Below are 26,323 nucleotides of genomic sequence, written 5' to 3'. Positions count from 1 at the left end.
AACGTTCCTTGTCTATACATTTGTTAGGATATTAAAGTTTTCTATAATAGATTAGGCGCTTTTGCGTTTCCCGCCTCAGCCCCACCACGGTAGTAAACTAGCTCCATCTACATTTTTCAAGAACAACATAGAGTAAAACCCTATGTTGCCTTTATTATTAATTTTTTGTTTAGGTCTTTCATAATGCACAGGATAAAACACGCAATTTTTTTTTAAATGACTGAGTCGTAAAATTGTGACAATAAAATTCAGATTAATTTAAATACATACTTTGTTTCACAAAAAAGGATAACATACTTAAAACATATTACACAAGAATAGTTAAATGCATTAAGGTACAAATTGTAAGAAATAATCCCGTTCGGAATACGTCTTTTATAAAAATTATGTATGTGCTTTCATTTTGCTTTGACTTCCACAAAATAATCTATAAGTAGAGACGCAAGTGGTAATTTTTTGAACAAGACTAGACTTGGTAGTTTATGAGCTGCGGCATGGCAACACTTTTCACAACGTGCTTTTTCTTCTCATTCGCGCTCGATGTGTTGTCGGCGGCGATGTGACAACTTGTGTCGGATGCTTGTCTATGGGAGTGATCACTTGCGGTTTTCGGGTATCGAATAGTGGTTAAATATTTATATCCAGTTAATTATAGAAAACCATTGAAATTATCGAATGACAGTGAATAAAGTTATCTCTTAAATATGGCGTTGGAGGGTGTGAAAAGTGAAAAAAGTGAGGAAAACAATACTAACGGGCCGGACGGCAAGGCGAATGGGATCGAAAACAAAAGTAAACAGGTACTGATTGCAATCAAAATTTTGCACCGAATATTATAAAACGTTTGTTTTTTTTTTATACGTGCCAAACGTTACATATCTAAAACGACTACTATTTATTATTATTTCTAGTAACGTTTGTCGCAAATGCCCGCTTTATTTTCGCGTAGTAGATTTGCAGATAGGTATGTTTTCATTTGCGTCCACACTGGGAAACTTGGACAAGGTGTCATTGTACAAGATGACCTATTTCAGTTGCCGCGTGTAAGGATTAAGCTTTTCGAATGGAGATTTACGTTTTTTAGGTCGAGTATTTTGTCGTTTTTATGACTAACGATAAAAATTCATGTTGAAAATAAAAAAATTAATGTATGAGGGAATTTGTACTAAATTATTCATGTTTGAAACATGTTTTTTTACTTCTGTAATAATTTGATTGACTTGTATTCAAACCTTATTAGATTATTCTTATCAGAAATCATCAATACAACAGTTTGAATGAAGAAGAATATGAATATGAAATGTGACATAAATCCTAAGTAAAATAAGATATGGGAAAAATAATAACATAGAAACTAGGTTTCTTTTCCTTTATCTGGTATATTATGAATAAATAATTTCTTTGTTAGAGAAAATAATAAAGAATTACAAAATTATTGTTCTCCAGGATAGAGTTATCTCTACTTTTAGACTAGTTATTAAATTCAATTCAGTTTTTAAATTAAGAACATTGTGTTATATCAAAAAATATATGATAAGTAATAATTCTTACCTATGAAATCTTCACATTGTTTCCATTAATTATCTTTTAAATTTGTATAAAAAGAAATTGATAAAACTTGACTATGTATTTTGGTCTATTTATCAGGCTATAGTTAGTATTGGTCTACTACATGTCCAAGAAATTAATTCAGGATTCAGTTTCTTTTGTTTTTAAGCTATACTTCTTATTAAGATAGAAGTATTATAAATGTTAAAGTATTCTCAATTATGCTCTAGTTCCGGGGTTGTAATGTAATGTTGGTACCGCTGACTTCTGCAAAAACTAAACCTTTAACATCTATACATTTTCTAACAAACAAAGATTATAACATGAATGAAAAAATAGAAATTAGAAAATTATAAGTGTAAAAGTTATATAAGATACTTAATTGCCTAGAAACAGATATTGATAGCTCAATAACAACTTGTAATAATTAAAAAAAATTGTAACACATTTTGATAAACTCTATGGAAAAAAATCTATACTGCTTCCTTCCCTAATTATCACCTCCTTCTCTCTGGACTGGCTGGAAATATCCATGGTACAGCCTAACCAAGGAAAAAAAAAACCTGATCTAGGAGCAAACGCCATCGCATTTATTACGTCATTTACAAAAGTCGGTACCATTTTTTCCGCAATTCAGTACTAAATTAATTTCAATACATTATCGTCACATCGCGGTAGCTAGTATGATCGCATATCCAATGATAAGGATAAGATAAAATATTCAAATACAATGTCAGTGCTATCAAAATATTAAACAACGTCTAACAGTAGGTTTCTATTGCTGGAAACATATTGCCATCTCTCTTATTGACGAGAAAAACGAAGACAAAAGTATGTTTTAGTGCAGTTTTTTTGTAGTTAAAACGTAAAGTATATGTTTAATATTGAGTACAAGGCATGGTATAAACGAATTCCCAATCAAAATTTTAAAAACTATTATATCGTGCCGATATTGTTTCTTGTACCTAAACGCCAAATGTGCAGTATTGTTACGCAATTTTGATACTCGAATATAATCTTGTTAGGCAGTGTTGATATTTAGAGCATTGTTTTGGGGACTACAAACATTTAAAATGTTGTAAAGTTGAAAATCCATAGACCAACGTAACGTTACTGTAAAATATCACAGCTATTGTTAAGATAACGTACATTATTAAACACTAGCAATTGCCCGCGGCTCCGTTGCGTGGATTAAAAAAAACACAAAAGTTGCCTGTGTGTTCTTCCAGACTATCCTCTATATCTATGTCAAATCTCATCGAGAACCGTTCAGCAGTGTAAGCTACAAACTCTAACAAACCATCTAAACTTTCGCATTTAGAATATCTAACTTATTATAATAAAGCGTAAACACACACTTCTTTGTTGCCTAAGATGTCGGCAATTACAGCATATTTTTTGAATAAACCTTTTTTTAATAAATAGCCCTACACTTACGTCACTAACTAGTTAGTATGATTACACGAAGCTTTAAGTAACAAAGAAAAGTAGACTTATTAAGATAGCTCTTACTATCTTTATATTGCATCATCACTTTCTTCAGGTGGGAACGTGGTCAAGCGCTAGCCTAACATAAAAAAAATGTATGATAAATATACAGCAATATTGAACAAAGTCAAGGTTGCTTATTACAGCTTTTTTAATTCATTAGGCAAAGTAATTTACGTACACACGGGCGCGGTCCACTTTGCGGTTTATTACGTGGAAAATCATTATGCCATTAGTGTTAGGGTTACAATCTTGTTTAAGATATAAAACTCTTGTTTTAATACTGAACAAGTATTTTATACTAGCTGTTGCCCGCGACTTCGTCCACGCAATATTAAGATAAAAAAGTAGCCTATAATATGCCCGTCTATGTCAGCTACCCTTCAGTGAAAATTCAGCCGAAATTGGTCCAGCCGTTTCGGAGATTACTCGGAACAATCGCAGCTTGCGGACAGACAGTCAGACAAAAAAAATTTAAATGCAATTTTTGTTACCAGCAAAGCAAATACATCATCTTCGCGAGCCCTGGAATTTTTCTTTCGATATTACATACAGACACTCCAATTTTATTATATGTGATTATATGACTTTGACTATGGGCTTTGTTCCATCTGTAACTAGCATAATCAATAAAGCTCAGAGACCCGGAGGCGGCGCTTGACCTCAAAGCGAGTGACGTAACGTGTTCTCCGAAACTGACATCATTTCGTCCGGAGCTTCTTTATTTTATACAAAAACAACGCCATTTTAATGTAAAACAACTCTTTAAAGCTTGAAATTAAAGTAAATTAGTTTTTATTTTTAAATATGGAACATTAGTATTTTAAAAATATCTTTACGATTTAATTGCTTCAAGATAGTTTTAATACAAACGACAAACTGATGAAACCAAAATTTTGCTTTTTCTTTTTAGATTACTCGCTGATTGCATTAAATAATATTACCTTTTGATATGTAGTCAACAATTTGTTCCAAGCAAGGACGTTAGTTGACGCGCGTTTTGAATGCCAATTGACTTTTGAATACGTAACGGACTTGTTACTACAAAATACAAGCCGATCAATTGTCCGTTTGTTGATCATTCGATATGATTGTATCTTTTGTATGAATTGTTGATTTAACATTGTGATACGATGATTGTTAATCGTTGTTTATCATTGTTGGTACTATAAAGTGCTGCAATTAGAGCCCCTGCAGACTATAGACTTTTTCGGCTGATTAGACGGATGCTATGTCAAAATAAACATGTGTGGAAGTGTGCATATTACACCGATTCGGTTTAATATTATCTTGTTAAGCCCAACTATTTAAACTATCGACTGACAGAAATCTAGTCTGCGGATACCCTTAAGGTGTATTATTTGTATACTTTGGATTGTTTCTTACTATTTATCTATCCCTTGCTTCCCTATAACTCCAGTCAGTAAAGCAAGGCAGCGTAATGTCATAATATAACAGACACAATAATATTAGAAGCTGTTAATTTATTAATCGTAATTTCGCACTACCGGAACAGAAACATCGAAACATCACTTTATTCTCTGTGTAAATGCAGTGAAAACTTACGTTTATATTCAATCGAGCTAACCCTTTGTATTTCTAATGTAATGAATAGAACATCTCCGAATTATATATTTGAATTTCAAATTAGAACGTATTCATAATTGAATCGATATTATGCAAATGTGTTTATTAAATCGATTAATCACAATAAATTACGATTAAAATGGAATCGATTTGAATTTCGAATCGTGACGGTGCATTAATCGGTCGCTTTAACTTTCACCCTTCAATAGTTATTATACACCCTATTATTATTCCTTATTAATCCTCACGTAGGGTTGAACAGGGAATGTGTGGAGCTGACAAATATTTTTAAATTCTAGAAGCTCTCCATTTTAAAAATGGCTTACAAAAGTGTAGTGGACACGAGATTGACAGTTATTTTATTTAAGCCTTATGTAAATATTTTTTTACTAAAACTTTGTACGTTATACTGTTATTGGCTTTTAAGTAATTAATATTATGAGGTAAAAAATTAAGTGATAAGGAGGTCATAGTAATAGCTTAGTGGTACGCTAAAAATAAGTATGATTTAATGCAGAGCTATGCAACAGTGTAACCTGTTTCAAGTTGCGGTCACTGCCGCGGCCGTGACGCGTTTGTGCACTTGCCTTTTAAGTTGTATAACTTTGAACTTAAAAGCGATGGTAGTTCACTATAAGCCTGGACTTTATTTTTTTTTTATCACCGTAAGGCTTGTCAAATTTTGCGATCTTTTGTACTTAATTTTGAAAGATTTTTAAGTTGGTGTAATTTTGTATTCATATAGGTTTCGTCCTACTAATAAAATGCGAAGGTTTTGATGGATGGATGTTTGTTAGTTTTCCGCCTACACGGCTAAACAAATCTCATTGAAAGTAAAGATGTTTAGCATAATGGAGAAGAATACATAGGCTTACTTTGGTATTTTATTCCCATGTAAATGGAGTCGCAGACGAAACCTAGTATGTAATATGAAAAGGGAACATTTAATTTAAATTGTTGTCTAAAAGTAGGAGAAAATGATGTGGAGAAGGAATCACTAGTGAAATCGGCAATAAAAAGGAAAACTTTACAGATATTTACAGTTTAAGAAAATCTAGTTCGAATCACTGTTTAGTGAGGTTCCAATCAGGATGTTTCTCGTAGAAACATCACTCAATACCATACACGTAAAGAAATATTCACACTTTCTAGATCGTCTAGTTTCTGCCTACTTGGTCTGCGTTCAAGTGTCAAGCAAGACATGATTAACATTGAATGCCCTTTATAACAGTAACTATGAAAGCGTGCGCACATCTGAAATTAAAATATCGCACAATTATTTAGTCTCCCTTTGATTCCTGTACTTCTATCGAGGTGAGCATACTACTCGAATCTTATTTGTGTAACTAAACAGTTGAATTGTCTGCAAAACAAGCGACAATCGCACTAGTTTAGTCAAAGATGTGCGCTCTAACGGTTTATGATAGTAAGTTTTTATAATTTTAATTGGCACTTACTGTTTTGTATGCTAGTGCAAGCGTCGCCTGGGCAGGGGGAAACTGCCTCCTGTCCAGGGAATTGCAAAATGTAAATTAGACCTCTCCTAGATCAACAAGCAATGTCCATGCTTTTATTGGTCACGGTGATCTATTGGTTAGTGTTTTGTTATTTTATCTAAAAAAAAAACTCAATGAATTTCGCTACTCTATGGTTTTAAAATGTAAGAAACGTCGCATACGCATAAAGATCAGTAAAGATCTATAAATATCGCACCAGTATTGACATACGTTGTCGTTCATCTTTGTGGCCTACCGTGACTACAGTTTCCTTCTAACTATTATTATATTTATACCAAAAACGAACTAAATGTAAAGATTCATGAATAACTGGTCGTGTGTTTAGCGATTTTTATAATCTGCGTAAAGACTTCAAGAAAAAAAAAACAAAAATTGTATCTTTTTAATTCACAGTGACTCATGTCTGCAGTACATTAGCGATGGATCTATTAAATGTAATTATTTTAATAGAAAAATCGCGTGACGGTCTGGTGCTATTTCTAGTCATAAATACAGATTATAAATGCAACTGACATGACAAGTTTGTTTTCATGTTTGCGGTCTAAACAAGGATTTAGATTCATAAAATAATAATTATAAAATACAACATTTTTTTCAACAAACTGAATGCAAAGTCTGATATCGGAACTACAAAATGTCGTCACCATTCAAATGTAGGAGAATTAATACTATTCTCGACTAGATTCGGTGCAATTCTTTGAAATGTCCCCATTACAATCGTATAACGACCTATATATTTCATTTATGAACGTACATCAAAGGGGTCCACAATACTATACTCGGATGCTGGGAACTCCACGGTTACTGTGTCGCCGGAAATGAAAACGCGCTGTGAGTTAAATACTGAATGAATTCAATCACAATGCGGGCCACGAAAATAGCGTTTGTAATACGATTAACTCCAAAAATAGAAATACCATGTTTGTAACGATTAAACTAAAAAACTACAACACCGATATCAATAATTCTTTCACTATTAGACTACTATATTATCTAAGAGTAATATAGGCTATATACTATAGAAGTAAACAAACGTTGTACTAGATTTAAACCAAGTTTTATCACATTGATGTTCAGGTTAAAGCAGTTATTCTTAGGAAGATAGCATCGCAATGAGCATCTTAACGGGATATAGGCAATACTAATCAGTTGCTTTAAGGAGCAAACTAGTAGCGGATTGCTTGATGTGATTGCACTTTAGTGTAGGCTTTCATAGACAAAATCTATACTAATGTTATAAAGAGTAAAGATTATTAGTATGTATTGGAATACCTCAAAATTTTTTAATAATACTGGGCCAATTTCAAAAAGTTATTTTTGAGTAAGTAGCATGGGCTATATTTAATATTTTAAATTTACGCGGGCGAAGTCGCGAGCAACAGCCTAGATTTTTATAAAACCACAATTTTGTCACTCTAATTCTTTTAAAGTAGTATATATTATATTGTTAAGACAAGGCGTTAAATTGCCTTAAGATAGTGGAAATGTAGACATTTAAAAGAGACATTTCTTCAAGACTTATCGTACAAGGTAAGGTTCACGTAAAGCAAAGTATAGGTTAAGAACATCCTAGTTCAAAAACCTACGCCAGTGGTTTGGTAAGAGCACCCGTTCGATTTTATACCCGTGGTGTCAAGAATGCAAGTTGCCCTAATGATCGCCGAACTTTGAAAGAAGATGGCACTTTAAGAAGATTTAAGTTTGTTTGTGATCATATAATTAATGTCCATTTGTAAAGATTTTTTGCGACTAAACTGTTTATACGTCTTTGTGAGCGGATATATTTTTCATTTTGAGTCACGCGGTAAACCGCTATCGGAAGGAAGCTAGAATACGTTAAGATAAGGAACAAGGTCGCACACGTTTGTGTTTTTTATTTACAAAAATATATACAAAAGTTTGTATTTTAAAATTGCAAAGCCTACATATAAATATAGAGAAACTAAAACTAATCTAAAAAAATAATTTTAGCTTAGTTTATGTTAATCTGTACTTAATCAATACATATATTATAAAGAGGAAAGATTTGTATTTTTGTATGTATTCGATTCATTTAAAAACTGCTAAACCGATTTCAAAAATTAACCATTAAAAACTACCTTATCAGTGAGTAACATACGTTTTTATTATTTCTTAATTTCATGCAGACGGAGTCGCGAGCAACAGCTAGTGAAATATTAACTGAAATTACTTGTAACACCTGGACGTGTTTAATTAGCCTACTTGTTTTAATGAATTAACTTTCGCACCTAAATAATGACATCATAACTCGAAAGGTCGCGTGCCACAAATATTACATAAACAAATTTTCGTAGTGTGAATAAAATTTAACCGAATTTAAGGAACTAAGGACGAATTGTGTAAAAGAGGACATGCTTAAGAAGGGAGGGAATCAAGATATGATGGCTGATAGAGTATGGAAGAGCAGCACATAGTGTTCCAATCCTATGTTGGGACAAGGCCAAGTTGATGATCAGTGCCGCATTTATAGTGCGGGCTTAAATTTTGCATTTGTTTCTCCTTATACTAAACTTTGTATCTTGTGTGGTCTTTATTATCAGAGAATGTTACGAAACTTGAGTTCACTGGCAGTTATTGAATCGACTTTTGTTTGAATTTGGAACACCAAAAGTATGTTATCAGTAATGTAGCCTTTAAGGGGGGACGCACACCTTTGACAACTATCGCACAACTTGTGTGATTGTCGATTGTTTCGCAGTCAATTCTACTGTTTAGTTGAACCTAAAAATCGAATAGTGTTCGCACCTCTATATAAGCTCATAGAAAGCAAGACTAAACAGTTGTGACTTTAGTCACAGAACACAAATACTTATTAAGTTTTAATTAATTTCGCGATGTCGAAGTCGCGGACAACAGCTAGTACTAAAAATATTTAAATGTTGAAATGGTTGAAGTTTTAATATTCTTTCTGATAAAATTGAAGGTCATCGCAATTTATTTATAAGTCAGTTTAAATAAAATACTAAGGTTCATTAACTGCATAGATTGCATTACGGGTCTTCTTTAAATTGCGTGACTATAAATTCTATTAGAGTTGTCCGGACGTAGGCAGAAAGCTGCCGACTCTAATGCAATAAAGCTCTCTGTCTGCCGCCACTTTATGTCGGTGTAACTTAATATGAGCTTTGAGATGACGTCATAAAGTCAACGCCATGCTTATTACGTAATAACAGTATTTAGGAGATTTTTTAAAAGCTTTTGAAGTCAAAGGTTTTTTGTTCATCTTTTTGATGATTGTTATATCGTAGTAGTTCGAAATATAACGTTCTCAGGGTCGATTAACGATTGCTTAGATCTTTAGAGTTGCTTTAGTATGTATCCTTGAATGCGGTAATACATTTTTGGATTATTCTCAGCCGTCAACCCGCTCTGTCCCCACGTGAGAATTTAAATTTTCATCCGTCCCACCCTTTAGTCCCACTATCACCAATAAGGTGACAGATAAAACCGTTATGAAATAAAATAAGTTGCAAACGTCCCCTCGTCGCAAAAGGTGGGACGGATCAAGCTTTTCATTCTCATCTGTCTCCACGTGGGGACAGAGCGGAGTGACGTTTGGGAATAATCCACATTGTTCGATTCAATTTGAGGTAAAAGTAATTGAATGATTTTTATAGCAGTTTAAAAGTACAACAATATGTTTTTTGTTGGTTGTTTTGCACTTTTTGACCGACTTCCCAAAAGAAGGAGGTATTCAATTCGTCGATATTTTTGTTTTTCGTGTATTTTGTTTGGAAGTCGGTTTTGTTTTTTCTCTATAAATGTACGATTGTTGCGGAATTTGTCTCCATAAAGAGTTTTAGAATTAACAATAGCGATAGAATTAACTGCCATTAACATAAAAGGCGCGTCTATTTACATATATCTATGTTATTTTGTATTTCAGTTTATCAGATTGATTTATAAAATCAGTATATTCAATTGAATATCCGCTGAGTCACAGCTGTCCCTCTTGGGGCGACTAACGGAGCTAATTTCTACGTGTCAACGGACAAATTGATGTTATTTGTAAGGATTTGCATATTGAATATGTAGCTAGGAAATATTTGTATAGTCTTGTTTCCACTATGTGTGGAGTCAGCGTAATATAATTTTATTTCCTTTATCGTTTAAGCCTTATGTTGAAGTAATCCATTTATATATGTACATATTTTAAAGTGTGCTTACAGTATTTTATGTTGGACTAGCTTTCGACCGCGATTCCGTACGCGTGAAATTAAAATAAAACAAACGTAGGTAAGTCTTCTTCCAGGCTTTGCTCTATATCTTTGCCAAATTTAATCGAATTCCGTTCGACAGTTTGGGCTCCAAAGTCCAACAAACATCTTCATCTAAACTTTTGAATTTCTAATATGAGTAAGAAGATTTTATTAAGATTTAAAACGACATAACATTAAAGAAATCCAAAATGAGCACGAAACCGGAAGTAGCTCGATTAAAATTGTAGCCAATCATTTATGGAGCATGTTATACCACATTAGTACACTATGTTTTATTGTGTGACGATTTGGTCGAGTGCAAAGCGGTGAGACAACGTGTGTACGACATGTGAATAACAAATTAAACGAATAACGGATACTTACTGTTACAAAATTAGATATATTTTTCTACTAATGCTCGGTTTCTGAAGTTTCTAGATAATAGTTATATTTTTATTAGATTGAAGTTTATAGAATAACTAAATTTCAAACGAGTTAAATTCAATTTCGGAAACGCACTTTAAGGATTTATCGAACCAAAAACACTAACTAATGGTTAAACGTTAGCAGGTTTCCTTTCGACTATCTAGACTATTATAATAAAGCGTAAACACACACTTCTTTGTTGCCTAAGATGTCAGCAATTACAGAATATTTTAAAATAATTCTTTCTTTAACGAAAAGCCCTACACTTACGTCACGCTCTAGGCTATATAATTTCACGCTATTAAACTTAAGGAGTAAATATCTTGGATAAAAATCGTAATGTGGGAACAGCTAGTTTTAAATACAATTTTTTTCCATACGATCTGAAGACGCAAAACAAATATATTTGTTCGACTTCAAATAGTGTTTTTAAACAACATTTGATACGAGAGTTAGTCAAAACAAGTAGCAATAGAAAACAATTGTTTAGTTTTAATTAACAATTGATTAATCAAAAACAATTCTGTTTATTTTAGCTTGGGTTTCCATTACTGTTCCCGTGAGATTTTATCAGCATAAAATTATTTTATTGTTTTCATGTGTCAAATTGTCCATTGTAATTGTCAAAATAACAAAACTTGGCAAACTTGCTTCCTTGATATTAGCAGCAACTTATGTTCTCTTTCCCACATTAGGGTTTTTATCCAAAATTTTCACCCCCTAAGTTTAATTGCGTGAAAATATATAACCTAAAGCGTGACGTAAGTGTAGGGCTTTTATAAAAAAAGAATTATTCAAAAATATGCTGTAATTGCTGACATCTTAGGCAACAAAGAAATGTGTGTTTACGCTTTATTATAGTAGTATAGACTAACTTTTGCCTGCGATACGCTTCCGCTTTATTATAATAGTAGAGATATTATTTTACTTTTAATACATTTGTACAAGATATGTAGCAGTAAAAGTAATATCAATATGAGCCATGATATTGTTAATTGCTTTGTATTGAGTATTATTATTATATTTCCATTGTTGTACTAGAAAAAAGATTAACAGCTGCTCTATGGTACTGCGCTCCTATAGTTTGGTTTTTGCATTCATCCATTTTGCCCCTCATTGCAATGTTAGATCGAAATTATTATTACGTTGTGATGCTATTGTTGTTTGAAATACTTATTTTGTAATATGTAGGACAAATTGTATGTTGATTATGACACTAAAATTGCACGTTTTTACTACGATTATGCCTTTTATTTTAAACAAGCTAGACTTCGCCTACGTGAAATTTGAATATAATACAAAATATAGCCTATGTTACTGATGAATTACGTTTCTAATGGTGAAAGAATTTTTAGAATATGCCCAGTAGTTTTTGCGTGAATCAAATACATACAAAATACAAATCTTTCCTCTTTATAATGTTATAGATATAAATTCGATATAATTGTTTTTTGGTTTTAAATTGTAAAGGCAAGCTTAGTGATAGATAGAAAAACTAAATGCTGCCAAAATAAAGTGCTTAGATAATCTAGCGTATATAATAACCGTAGACTCAAGGCAGTATCCTGCTAGATGAAAGAAGCTACGAGACAATACAAGTACTTTATATTTGTACAAGCATTTCCTTACGAAACATGTTCATCGAGGCGTTTGGCCGTCAATGCTTCCGGTAGCTGCATATAGCTCTGGCCCGTTGCACTGACGTGCTTCCAGACTATTCACAACTAGCATTAGGAAAACCAACGGACCGTGAAATAGCCAAAATATCACGTATTTCAATGGCTTAAGGATGAAGTTGCGACTGTACAATTAAAGGTAGAGTTATCTTATTGCTTCGGTAATGTAACGGAAACATTTAAAAGGCTCCATCTTCATACTTTTCATTACATAAATGGACTTATCGTTTCCACTGCTGAAACATGAACGAAACATATTGTCATCTTTGTTATTTACAAGAGAGAAAGGGATACAAATACGACAATGTCAGTTTTCTTCTTTGAACAGAAGTTGTCTCTACACCTATAACGGGAATTGATTTTAAATCATCTTTTTTGACTATCTATACATATAATTAAATTGGAGTGTCTGTTTGTAATATCAAAAGAATAATTCTAGATTTCGGGAAGATGATGTATTTGCGTTACAGATAACGAAAATCGCATTTAATTTTCTTTTGTCTATCTGTCTGTTCGTAAGCCGCGTTTGTTCCGGGTAATCTCCGAAACAACTTAGCTTATTTAGACCGGAATTTGACTGAAGGGTAGTGGGGATGTTTCCTAATTTTTGGAATAGCCTTTATTTTGTAGATAAACCATATATGAATACGAAAAAAAAATAGTATAAAATATAATACTCATTATTTCAATAAAAAAACACGTAAATAAAAACAACTCTTTCATTTCCCCCCAAAACGTCCCATGACGTCACTTCTTTGCATACGAACCTCGCGTCACGGCCTGTCACTGGCAATTTGAAAGAACCATTGATTGATAATACTCGTAAATCTTTGTTGTCTAAAGTTGTTTTTAGTAATGGAGATAAAAATGAAAAAAAACCAAAATGAACAGAAGGTGATACTTTTAACGTATTAATTACGCTTGTTGCTTCTCGTGGAAGATTATGTTTGTGTGTAAACAGTGACTGCGTCCTACACCAGTGTGACCAGGTATAAATTAAATTGTACTATAAGCTACTCTTATGAATTTTGATATATTTTTCTTTTGTAATATTCATAAAATGTTTTGCTCATAACTTATGTCGTAATTATAAAAACACTCAATAATGGAGTCCTCATAATATAAAACACGCAAAGTCAATTATTACAATCATTTAGAAAAAAAATATGACTACAAAATGCACTGACATTCACTGAAGTTGGTCACACTACCATGTTATATGCAAGAAAGTGACGTCATTGGTGTTTGAGATCGAGTAATGGAGGGTAAAAAATATTGCAGCGTTTTTAATTTATATTTAATTTGAGACAAACATTCAAGGTCTCTAAATGTTATTATAGGTTCTAAAATGTTGTCTTTAAAATATTAAACATAACTTTATTTGGATTTGTAACATTAGGAAACATCCCCGTTGACATAGACGACCATATTATAGATTACTATTTTTTCTTAATATTGCGCGGACGACGTCGCGGACAACAGCTAGTACTACATAAAATTTGAATAATGCCCCCGTATGACATGCTGTAATTTTTTATGAGTGTGAAATAAAACCTATTTGGGTCCCGTGTGGTCTCAAGGTCGAGTGAGGTCATCCTGTCTGGGTCTAATACAATCAAATTTCGTCAATTACTCTAAATTGTCGCCTCTAGACTATTCTAGCTCTAGACATTTATTATATTCTTGTTTTGTAACATCACAAATAGAAATGGCAGCTAAATAAAAAGTAAGCGTCTTCACAATTCTTCTTTATTATTATTATGACGTATATTGGGTTTCTATGGTCACAAACAAGAGTTTTATAAACAAAACATGAATTTATTAAAATAACTTTGGTCACAACTCTATATTATTGTTTAACTAGCAGTTCTCGTGCGGCTTCATCCGCATGAACTTGTGAAAATTTCATTTTATTGTTTACATTTGTCAAATTATCAATTACAAATGTCAAAGTGACATGACATGATGACAACCTTGCTTCCTAGATGTTGACAGCAACTTAAGGTCTCTTTTCCACATTAGGGTTTTTATCCAAAATATTGATCCCTTATGTTTAATGGCGTGAAAATATATACCTAAACCGTGACGTAAATGTAGAGCTTTTTATTAAAAAAAAAAGAATTATTCAAAAATATGCTGTAATTACTGACATCTTAGGCAACAAAGAAGTGTGTGTTTACGCTTTATTATAATGGTATAGATATGAAAATGTATAATATGTTTAATATTTTTGGCAGTAAAACTTTATTTCGTCACTATATTTACTATTTAACAACTAAAAACAAAAACATTTTCTCAACACGTAACGCACTAGGGAAATATTGTAGAAACCGTTGCTCTAAAGTCTTTGCTACCGGACTATTTACCGCTTCAACCAGAAAAACTTTACTTCCTAATATACAAAAATGTATCTTAAGTGTATAGTAGTATGGTTTTTACTTGAAAATGCCCATAAAAGATGTTAGTAAATTTAAAATTCATCAAGTACAGCGTGGTATAAAAGTTTAAAGAAAATATTATACCGTTGTAGGATTTATTACTAACGTTACTGCATATTTACACGTCTGTATGCGGTGTGATTATCTATACTCTATCATACTTCATACTAATATTATAAATGCGAAAGTTTAGATGGATGGATGGATGGATGTTAGAGTTTGTAGTCTAAACGGCTGAAGGAAATTCGATGAAATTTAGCATAGATGTAGAGGATAGACTGAAAAAACACATAGGCTACTCTCACTTTTATTTTTTTAATTCTACGCGGACGGAGTCGCGGGCGAAAGCTAGTACTATTACAATAAAGCGTAGACACACTTCTTTGTTGCCTGAGCTCTCAGCAATGACAGCATATTTTTCTTTTTTTAATATTTTTTTTAAATAAAAAGCCCTACACTTACTTGGGTAAATAAATTGAAAAAAACTTAAATTGTCGGAACGGGACCATATAAGAGATATTATGTTAACATTAATTTTGTCATTTGCAATTGACAATTTGACAAATTTAAATAATAAAATAATGTTTTTATAATTTCACGCGGATGAAGCCGCACGGGAACAGCTAGTGTAAGAAAAAATTAAAAGTGTTTATACAATTGTAATAATTAAAATCTACCATTTAAAACAACACGATGATCCAAACATAAAGAAAACACAAGGTCGCCCGCATCGCCTGCGTTAACGTATGCAAATTATTTTATTTTACAGAAAGCGTAAGATCTTGATACAGTCGACGACAAACTCGTTAAAAAATCATAAAGTGAAGCGAAAAAAGCGGTCTAGTCAATTCTAATTTATAATCCTTACTAAATAATTTATTTATTTTTTATCTACGCTACTGCAGTTATGCAGCGCTTATTTTTGATAATTTTCAAAGTTGTAATGATGAATTTAGATTTTACACTTTATTATTTTTGACGTGAACTGTACATGTAGATTATGAGAAATTCTATAAATAGGTATGATTCAAATATTAACAAACGTAAAACTAACAAATACTTGTTTTTGCAGTCATTTGAATCTGGTTTATTTTACTTTTGAAAATAAATTTAATTTCATATTTCACGCCTTGCGAGGTCGTTGTTATACAAAAGTTTATTAGTTACTATTAACTAATAAACAATAATAATGCTGCCAATTACCATGTACTAAAATAATTTGGACATTGTAATTGGCAATGATCATGGCCTCAATCTTTATTTATAGTTAACAATTATCTACAAATTTATCACTAATAAAAATTGTTTTCTTCGTTAAAATGTGTACATTAGAGGAAGTTTGAAAGTAGCGCCAGTGGTGGAGAAATTGAAAAGCAAAAGGTTAGCGTGGTATGGACATGTTATGCGACGAAACGATGGGGACATAAACCAAACAGTGTTAAGATTGAATGTGGATGGCTACAAAGGAAGTGGAAGACCGAAGAGAGTATGGATGGATTGTGTGAAAGAGGATATGCTTAAGAAAGGAGTGGATTCCGATATGACGGCTGATAGAGATATATGGAAGAGCAGCACATACTGTGCCGACAGACATGTAATATGAGAACGAAAGGCATTTAATATGAGAACAAAAGTACACACTTTTGAGAATCATGTTAGAATTTGGATAAGAATAGTTTATAGTTGTTTATTACATCTTGTGTGTTTCGATTGCTGGGAAACTTGTATTGACGCCTATTAATGTCTCCGTTATTTTAAAGATTATGTATGGGTAAATATTATAGTTTAAAATTAGTTTCGTTGTCAAAACACAAGACAATTTGATTGAATGAGACTAGGTATTGACAAATTGTGTGCGTCATTTTCATTTAGTATTCAAGTATAGTTTTTATAGTCTTAAGGGAGTTCGTCTTAAGATTATCTAGGTACATTTATTTGGTTTTCCTTGGTTTTATTATGTATGAAGCAATTCGTCCTAGTTACCAGCACAAAGCAAGATCATTTGTTAGTCACGTGGATAGAATATTAATCTATTTCTGCTATATTTTGCTATAGGTTTTTTCCTATTATGATTTCATAGATAGGTGTACTATAAGTGATTGTGTTTAAACATTTACATAAATCTTACTTCTTACTGTCTTATTAATATTAGAAATGCGAAAGTTTAGATGGATAGATAGATGTTTGTTAGACTTTGTAGCCTAAACGGCTGAACGGATTTCTATGAAATTTAGCATAGATGTAGAGGATAGTCAGGAAGAACACATAGGCTACTTGCATTTGTTTTTTTGAATTCCGCGCGAACGGAGTCGCGGGCGAAAGCTAGTGAGCATATAAAACCTTCTGTTAATGTTTTTCTGCTAACAAATGTACTTCGTAGTACAAGAAGCTATATGACATTTCCTATTGCTTGTGCGATTTCTGTAATTACGCCTTTTGGATATCAAGTCTTGAGTTGATTCTTTTGTTTTGAAGAAAAGTAAACATTTTTAACATTTAAAAAAAAACTAAGAAAAAGTTTCAAACATTTTATTTTTTAAATTGCTTTTAATAAACCTTTGTGGTTTTTCATTAGCGTATTTCGCCCATACGGGATAATGGTTTCAACATCCATTGACCCGTTCATTCGACGTGCGTTCCATTTTTACTTCTTGTTTACAATTTCGCATCGACCGTGTTTCGTCTACTGGCCCATTTAATGCTATGGTATTCGTTATAACTTTTTTCAGCCAGGTTCTGTACTCTTAACTGAAACACAAAAACGGTTGTTCCAATTTGCCGGACTGTAATAAAAGTGGAAAAATACCGAGACGTTTTGTTTACTGTCCGTTGTTTAGAAGGAGCCTAAGTGGCAGCACGAGTTTCGTCATCGGACGACACGACAGACCGCCAAGTACCATCCTCACCATCTCGATCGCTGGCATTCCACAACCTTGCGGTTTTCGCGGAACTTTCTGCTCTGCACAGCCGCATTGTGGAATGGTCTGTCCTCGGCGGTATTTCCAAACCAATTCGACTTAGGGCCCTTCAAGAAGCGAGCCTATCATTTCATCAAAGGCTGGCAACGCATCTGTAGTTCCTCTGGTATTGCGGATGTCCATGGGCGTTGTTGACCACTTCGGTGTTCTCACGGTTCGTTTGCCCCCTTTTATTATAAAAAAATAGATTACTACTCTAAGGGAATCTCTAAATGTCCGATCGTATTCAAAGTGTATCAGCTAGTTTTAAATTGTTACTTTGTACATTTTAAAACTTTGCCATTTAAATATTCTAATTTATCCGAGCTTGTTTGACTGACATTTCTGTCAGATATATGAAATGACATCTGTACAATGGCTTGTAATGTCATCGTGTGTGACATGGTTTATAATAGAATGCTGGCATATGAACGAGTGTTAAATACAATCAGGTTATTTTAAATTGATGCAAATAGCTCTTAAACGTTTGTACCAGTGATCTGTTCTAACTTCCCACGGGTATCTAAAGACAGCCTGACAAAAGATGTCAAAATGTGTGTCCTTAACCTGAGCCTTATCTCGAACATTTGTGAGAATATTTTCGTAACGTCATCGATCAAATTAGAATTGTCCAGCGCCTCTGCCAGATGTAAAATACACCAACGGATTTCAAACTTTGTCGATGACGTTACGAATACGTTCTCGAAACTATAATTGTTCATGATAGACCTCTGAACACGGGAATGCTAGACGAAATTACGACAAAAGAGCAACGAAATCGTTTCAACATTTAATAAAATCTGTAGTACATTTTTATTTGTTAACATTAACAAGTAAATCCTATTGGTACTAAAAGTAGCTTAATTGGTTTAGTAAACTGGTTGTTAGCATCATAATAACATTTCTCTTAAAAAAAAATGTGTTCAACAAATTCTGTGGGAACGTTCTGGTCAGTAAAGTTTACGATTATTGTTGACTGTAGAATTTAAAGGTATTTACATAATTGTTAGCACTTACATCTTAACTGTTTCACTTATATTGTTATTGTTTTGTTTTTGAGAACAGAAAAAAATTACTATCGTCTTAAACTTAACAGTCGAAGTGTGAAATAAAACGGTGCATGTGTAGACAAAATCGGAACTGTACATTTTTAATTGAACAGTTCAATTATTCAGTTCACTGTCAGAAATAAACTTCTGTAAAGCGTTGTATATTAATTAGTTCTTTTAATTGATTTTAGCTCACACTCCAAGTCCACCATTATAGTTAGAATTTTAGTTTTAAACCCGAGTTCCAGAAGTAAGTAGAGCTACAAACTTACAATAGACAAACTCAAAATATCCAGCCCTAATGCACTATACAAATACATCAGAGGTGGCGGTCCTCTTTTTACGCCGTTTTTCCTCTTATTTTGAACTGTATTTCTTAATTCATATAGACTTAATTGGCGTATTACAAATAAACACTTATCTACTTCTCATAATGTACCTTAATGTAAGTATGCCGGTATATTTATGTAAAAATATGCCCACTCACGGTACAGCGTAGCTGTGGGTTAGGAGATGAAAACAAAAGAATGATTGACGCCGTCTCCACAGTTCCTTGTCTTGACGGCTGTAAGTACCTATCCTTTCATATACATCTTTCTGTCTTATTTCCATTGTAAGGCAAGTACTGGTGTAAGGAAAAAGCCGTAAGTGTTGTTTCTAGTTTATTCTTAGCTTTGGTACTAAAGAATTTCTTTTAGGTGAATTATTACAACCAAAATTAAGTCGAAAAATAGCGACTTTCATTTGTATGTTTATAAAGGCCCTTTATTTGTTCCCTAAGGATTTGTCACTATTACGTCATATCTCAATATAGATTAAGCATGTACTACGCATCCCAGTTTTACGACTTGACTCACTGCATTAATAAACTTAAATTGACATAACTGTGTCAAGGTTCGTATTATGACAAAAGTAAGGAATATTTGCTATTATACAAAACATTTTGTCTCTATTTATTTAAAGAGAATGAAAGAGATAACTGTATTTGTAGATGTATTTCGGCTGTGAAAACCTACGTTGTATTACTGTATTAAAGACCGCAACACACCTGTAGTTTTAACTAAACATTCGAACAGTTCAGTGTGTAGTTTTAACTGAACGTGTGTAACGGATTTTACTTGCTATAGGATAAGATGAAGCAATAATGTTTTTTTTTTGCCAGTTTAATTGCCATATTCATTTACTAAAACAGTATGCAGCCGACATAAAACAGCGGGGTGTGAACGCAGTTGTATTGCCATAAGTTCTTGAATTACAGAATTTGTTAACTGTATTTAATTTAAATACCGTTTTACGACTAGTGTACTTACTCTGTTTATTTGTATAAACAAGTAATTATATTAGTTTAATAATTTTTTATAAAAGAAAAACGTTGACTATTATTGAGTCGTAAAATGAAAAGACTCTTTGCATCCCTTCCTTGCTTTTTTTCCTAATAAAACTTACCAAGGTATCAGCTTTTTTAATCTTTAAATTTAAACTGTTTCTGAATAGCCTATAAAATCACTGGGTTCGTAATTTAAACGTTTAAAGTGTCTAATATCAATCAGTTCCATTTCGATTATCGTTAAAATGTTAACAAACAAACATCTAGTTTTTGAACCATTAAACGCCTCGCGTGGGCATACCCGGCTTTAGACCGGTTTATGTGACTCATCTAAACCAATTGGTAGGTCATTGGTGATATTTACGAATGTTTATTATTAATTAGATTTGAATTTTTAAGTATTGAAGTAACTCAAAAACTACTGGGCCGATTTCAATAATTCTTGCTCCATTAAAAGCAACGTAACCACTGAGCAATCTACGCTGCTTTTAACTGTTTTATAAAAAACCATGCGGACAAAGTCGTGAGCAACAGCTATATTTATTTACATTGGATGTCAAGGCTGTCAATAATAATATTAGAACCGTCTCAGTATAAGATAATCAGTAAATGAATAAGTCGATTGATTTTTAAACTTTAATGATGTAATTATAGATGTAATATCTGTAATTTATCTAATGTTTATGTCGGAAATGGTTATAAGCATTTAGCGTCAATGTCTGGTGTAGGTGGACGACTTGAAATTTTGTATGAAACCGGTTTATCGAGTCGGCACACGACGCACATGATCCTGTCTGGTTTACTTTTTTATTCCATATTCGAAATGCACGTTTAGTAAATTCCAAATTTAAAAGATTGCCAGTTACAATAACAGCAAATGGAGAAGAAATAGTGATACAAAAAGCGGCAACACTTGAACCGAGGAAGTATTACGATAAACAACTAAAATTTCTGAGAACAAGAAGGATGTTAGTTATGAATGTGAAGGGGTACACTGGTAGAGGTAGACCTAGAAAGAGATGGATGGATTGCGTTAAAAGTGACATGATCAAGAACCACGAAGAGCAAGTGATGGCCGAGATGACGGATGATAGAGTTATTTGGAGGACGAAAACCCGGTGCGCCGACCCTACAGGAGTAGAGTAGGATAAGACAGGGGAGATGAACTAAAATGTCTGAGAATAGTTCCACAAAACAAAGTCATCACTAACGAAGCTGTCTTAATTCACGTTTTTAAAACAGTTACAACCAGTTCTGTTCTACTCAATCCTCGTTAAAACAGAACCAAATTACGCGCATGATAGTGATCCTTAACACCATAATAAGCAAGAAGGTATAAGCGCAAAAACCCCATTATTAACGTCATTAATCAGTCTCATAACTGGCAAGAAGTCAACGCAGGCTATATTGATGTGCCCCAGCCCCTACTCCAGCACATTTACCTAATGGATGCTTCCAGTTTGAATATGTTGCCAATTTCATATAACCGCAGCGAGACAACCTTTTTAACCTAGATACTATGCTTTCTGATTTATGTCTATTGCATTCAATTTTATACTCAAACGTCATTGAAGTAACAAAAGTCGTATTTATTTTCAATGACTGACTTAAAATAAGTCGAATTATGCTAGGTTCCTGAAGTTACCATTTATTTTGTCATTATCTAGTTAATCATTAGTGTTAGTTTAAACTAAATTTCAGAGCAGTAAAACTCAAGTTACGTAGTTCGGAAACGCATTTCAAAAATTTTATCGAACCAACACTAACGAATGGTTAAACGTGTCTGAGAAACTCGTCATGAGACGCCATCTTGGTAAAAATTCAGTTGGCTTGGTATCTCGGTCTAAAATGTAAGAAATCGTTTTGAACGCATTACTTTATAGTTGTATACTTTTTAAACGGTTTCTGTCACAGATTTTAACGACTGTGTCTTGAATTTGTATTACACCTACACACGCCGACGCACTACAAGACATCGTTCATGTTTAACAATAGATGTACAAATCAATTATAACCTAAAATTACGTGGGCGTATGTCTGGTAATTTCCTTCTTTATGAAGATAACTCGATGACTTTGAACTTCGTTTTAATTATATGTTTTTTAATTTACAGGTAATTGACAAGTCACGATGAGAAATCTAACGATAGATTGTGATAAATGTCACTTCGTCAGACCCGTAAGTAATTTGCGTATTAACTTTTATTTATTTCATCTGCTGAAACACCTTTAGAAATACATATTGTCATCTCTGTTCTTTCAAAGGGAAAGAGAGGGATGTTGAATATGTTTTTGTACCCGTTTTGCTAGTAGAGACCAACGGCTACTTGTCACTCGTCTTTTATCTTGAATGCATTTTGAGTGCTACTCTTAAATCTAGTAAATTTCACGCTTACATGAAATGCATTGTCGTAAATCATTCGTTCCATCATTGTATGTGTTTATTTGTATCCTGGCTAGGGTTGTCAATAACAAATCATTCATTCTTTCAAAAGCATTTTGTAAAAACAAATATTGATACTTTTAAACATGGATTACCACAGCAAACGTTTCACAAAGCAGGGTTTGTAAAACCTTGAGTTTAAACTAAATGTAGATTTAGTTATATATATTTTATATTTTTGCTACGACTTGAAATTTATTTTAACTAAAAAATCAAATTAAAATCATTTAAAATTAAGACATAGCTTATTACCTTTCAGTACATTTCAGTCATCCCAAAATTTACTTTCTTTGACACCCCTATTTCCGAGCAATAAGTCTAAAGGGGCTTAGAGTTTTATTTCAGTTTTACAGCCACTCCGATTTGTAGTATAAATATTACATTGTTTGTCGGTCAACACTTTTGTTTTGAATGTTTAGTTGCAACACTCAAGAAAGATTGGTGATTCATTTATGAATGTCTAGACATATCTTACAGTCAGTTTCCATTGCTGAAACATTCTTGCTAATGTCTATTTTAAAATGACAAACGACCATCACCATCAGCCGTCACTTTGTTAAAACTGTAGTAGGATTCAACTGTACGGTTATCCTACACTTTCTTTTATATAAGAAACTAACTCGGTATTAGGATATCATTAAATTAATAAAGACATCTGCCTCCTAACTTACCAGTAACCTTTATACGTAAGGTTCTTTGATCGAAATTCCGTTACACGTGCCTCCCGTAATAAATTGTGGCTTAAGTATTTATCAAAGGCTAGCGCTGCGGGCTTAACATGGTTTAGCGTTAATTAATCCCGTCACTAACTAGGTGTATTTTATTTAAACCACTTTTAATTTTTATCGTTAGCTTCCAGTTGCTTTTGCTGAATAGCTTTGTATAATTTGCGACTTATGAAATGTCAAAGCTCTCTGAGAAAATTTTAAATTGCCGTATTGTTAGAATAAAAGAACTATTAAAACGTACCAGATCAAACAAACATTGACATAAAAATAACTGTAGTTCGATGTTTTATAAACCGCTAGATGGCGTTATGGTCAAATTAGATTGCGGTATTGCTTTATGAAATGGGAAATATGAAACTTATCTACAATAATTTTAAATTAGTTTACTGTTACTGTATAGGTAATCTTACCTTATTGCATAAAAAAAAACAATGAATGAATTAATTAATTAATAATTAACTAAAAACACAAACGAATATGGACAGTAGCATATGTTTTATTTGTTAGAAGCGTGTAATTAAATGTAAGTCTTCCTTCCGGTAACTGAACACCAATTTGCTGAAGCCGGTGTAATGTAAACTCCTTTAATCGATTGTGTATTTAGTATCAAGCATTAACGTGGGCTTATCGTGGTTGTAGTGTTTTAAGTCTTACAAGAAATTAGAATTAAAATTACAGCTAACTCGGATTTTTTTTCTTCGAAGCAAAAAATATTTTCTGGTATTTTTGGAAGCTGTTTTGTAAATGTTACATTCAAGTTTGCAATAGATGTATTTTTAATGGTAACATCAGTAGTGCTTTCTGCTTCGACCTGCCTGATTTAATTACATTCAAATACGTTGTTTACATTGAAACTTGAGTTGATAACAATCTTGTCTACTGACCCACTATTCAAACTTCTTTGTTGTAAACAGATGTTTTATGTCTTTTTTTGTTTGTACGTCAACGTGCATTGCGTGCCACCGTTTTGTAGCACGTGTTTTCTGTCCTATATATCTTAGAAAGGTTAGTAACCTTTTGCGGAAGTTACTACTGCTTCTTGTGAAACTGCCTTTTTACTTTTATAACATTAACTAAAACCATAAACAAGATTCTCGTTGGTGACATTTTTACAGTAATAGTTTTTTTTTTAGTTATGTTCTCAGTTTAAAAGCATTTTGTCCAGTAAATATCGATGTAATACTAGGGAAAGTCTGGATCTATTTGTACTTATTTTAATTATAAATGCCTTTAGATTTGTGTCAGTGTTATTAATTGAATGCCCTATATTATAAGATCGTACTTTCACCGTTGTTTACGATGGTTAATATCACTCGTGGGCGTTGTTGTAAAGCGATTAATTTTAGACGGGAACAAGATCAAGATCTTAGTGTAGAATTCCACTGCCTTGACACTGCTATTACTGTATCTTTTTTATGAATGTTAGAAATGTTGCAGTGTTTTAGCTACAAGCCAAGATACTAAAGAATATGTAACCAACAAACATAAGTCTTTAACTAGACGTGTTGCATAATAGACTTAACTAGCTTTGGAATAAAAAAAATCGTAGCAATGGGTACAAGAGCGCAATTCTAGGTTCACAAACATCATCATCATCTCTCCTACCTTCCTACTCCCGTAGGGTCGGCTTCTGGAGTTACAAACGTTAACAACTTACAAGACTTAAGAATCATCTTCTTGAAGTTGGTTAAAAGTAAAAAAAAAATCAAATTTGATTATCAAATTAAATATCAGAGATAAGTATAAAGCTTCATAGCATTTAATTCAAGATTTTACACAATGTGCGAACGAAACTGTGTAAAACAATAACACCTGGAAAACACATGGAAGCTTTGTTTGGAGGAGTGTGGTTCTCATTCTGAGTGATGACGTCACCGCCCACCCAGCCATGTGGAAACGAAACAATGCCCCATGGCATCCGTTTCACAAGATTTTTACTGCTTTTTTTACCTTTCCTGTACTCGAGCTTCGTAGTTTAAATTGTTTTTGCAACGAAATGCTAGTAGATAAACATTTACCTTAGTTTTTGAGGAAAATTACAGATAAGTTTGTTTTGTTGTGAAAACCCACTGTTATAATTGCACTTTATAATAAACGTCTAACTAAAAGTATAACTATGAGAATACTGATAGATCGCTAAAATTTAATTAAAAAAAGCTTCATGTACGTACATTTAGCGTATTCAAATTTCAATTTGTTTTATCATAAGTATACACTATAAATTAAGTTGTAATATTTGCTTTACTGTAAAATTAAGCGATTCCCATAATTTCCATAGCAACAGACTTCATTTGAATTTAAAATTGGTGGCAACTCAGCGAGCACAATGCATTCAAATGCAAAAGGGAATACGGTATTCGGAGGGCGTTGATACAAAAGGAAAATCGGCATGGGTTATTAACCAGAGCTGCGTTGAAATTTTGCTTTTAAATATATTTTTTTATGCCAGCTTGGGCACAAAGTAGGTTATCTTGAGGGGGGCAATCATGTGGATCGCTTGATAATCCGCTAACCATTTGGAACAATCTGAAGATTAGCTTACGGTCTGATACTGTCCAACTGACTTAATATACCAGCGGTTGCTACTAAAACTATTTCTATACCATTTCTATCTACTCAAGTTTACTACCTTACAAATTGTTTAGTAATGCAGTTAGCCATTTTTTATTATTTTGGGATTATTTACTTATCTATGTAATCTATCACTATTCAAAAAAGTGAGAGTCGTCTCGTTCATTCCGATAGTCTTATTTTTATCAGTCTCTATCATACTAATGTTAAAATGCGAAAGTTTGGATGGATGGATGTGTGTTAGAGTTTGTAACCTAAACGGCTCCATGGATCTCGATTAAATTTGGTATAGACGTAGACGATAATCTGGAAGAACACAAAGCCCTGCTTTTGTTTTTTTTTATTCCAC

General features: G+C 32.9%; 1 protein-coding gene across 2 annotated transcripts in view; it reads left to right on the top strand.

Moving 5' to 3' along the window:
* The first annotated feature begins 527 nt into the window (after positions 1 to 527).
* LOC106111357 (ankyrin-3-like) overlaps positions 528 to 26,323 on the top strand; it is a 114,136-nt gene continuing 88,340 nt past the window's right edge. For both annotated transcript variants that reach the window (XM_013293399.1, XM_013293400.1), the window contains exon 1: positions 528 to 800. In XM_013293399.1, coding sequence (XP_013148853.1) covers positions 705 to 800 — 96 coding nt within the window. In that variant the 5' untranslated portion in view covers positions 528 to 704. The remainder of the gene's footprint in view (positions 801 to 26,323) is intronic.

This window comes from Papilio polytes, unplaced genomic scaffold, assembly GCF_000836215.1.
Source record: "Papilio polytes unplaced genomic scaffold, Ppol_1.0 DF824169.1, whole genome shotgun sequence".
In the NCBI taxonomy this organism is placed as follows: Eukaryota; Metazoa; Arthropoda; class Insecta; order Lepidoptera; family Papilionidae; genus Papilio; species Papilio polytes.
The sequence above is the reverse complement of the archived record's forward strand: the minus strand, read 5'-3'. Positions and strand labels throughout refer to the sequence as shown.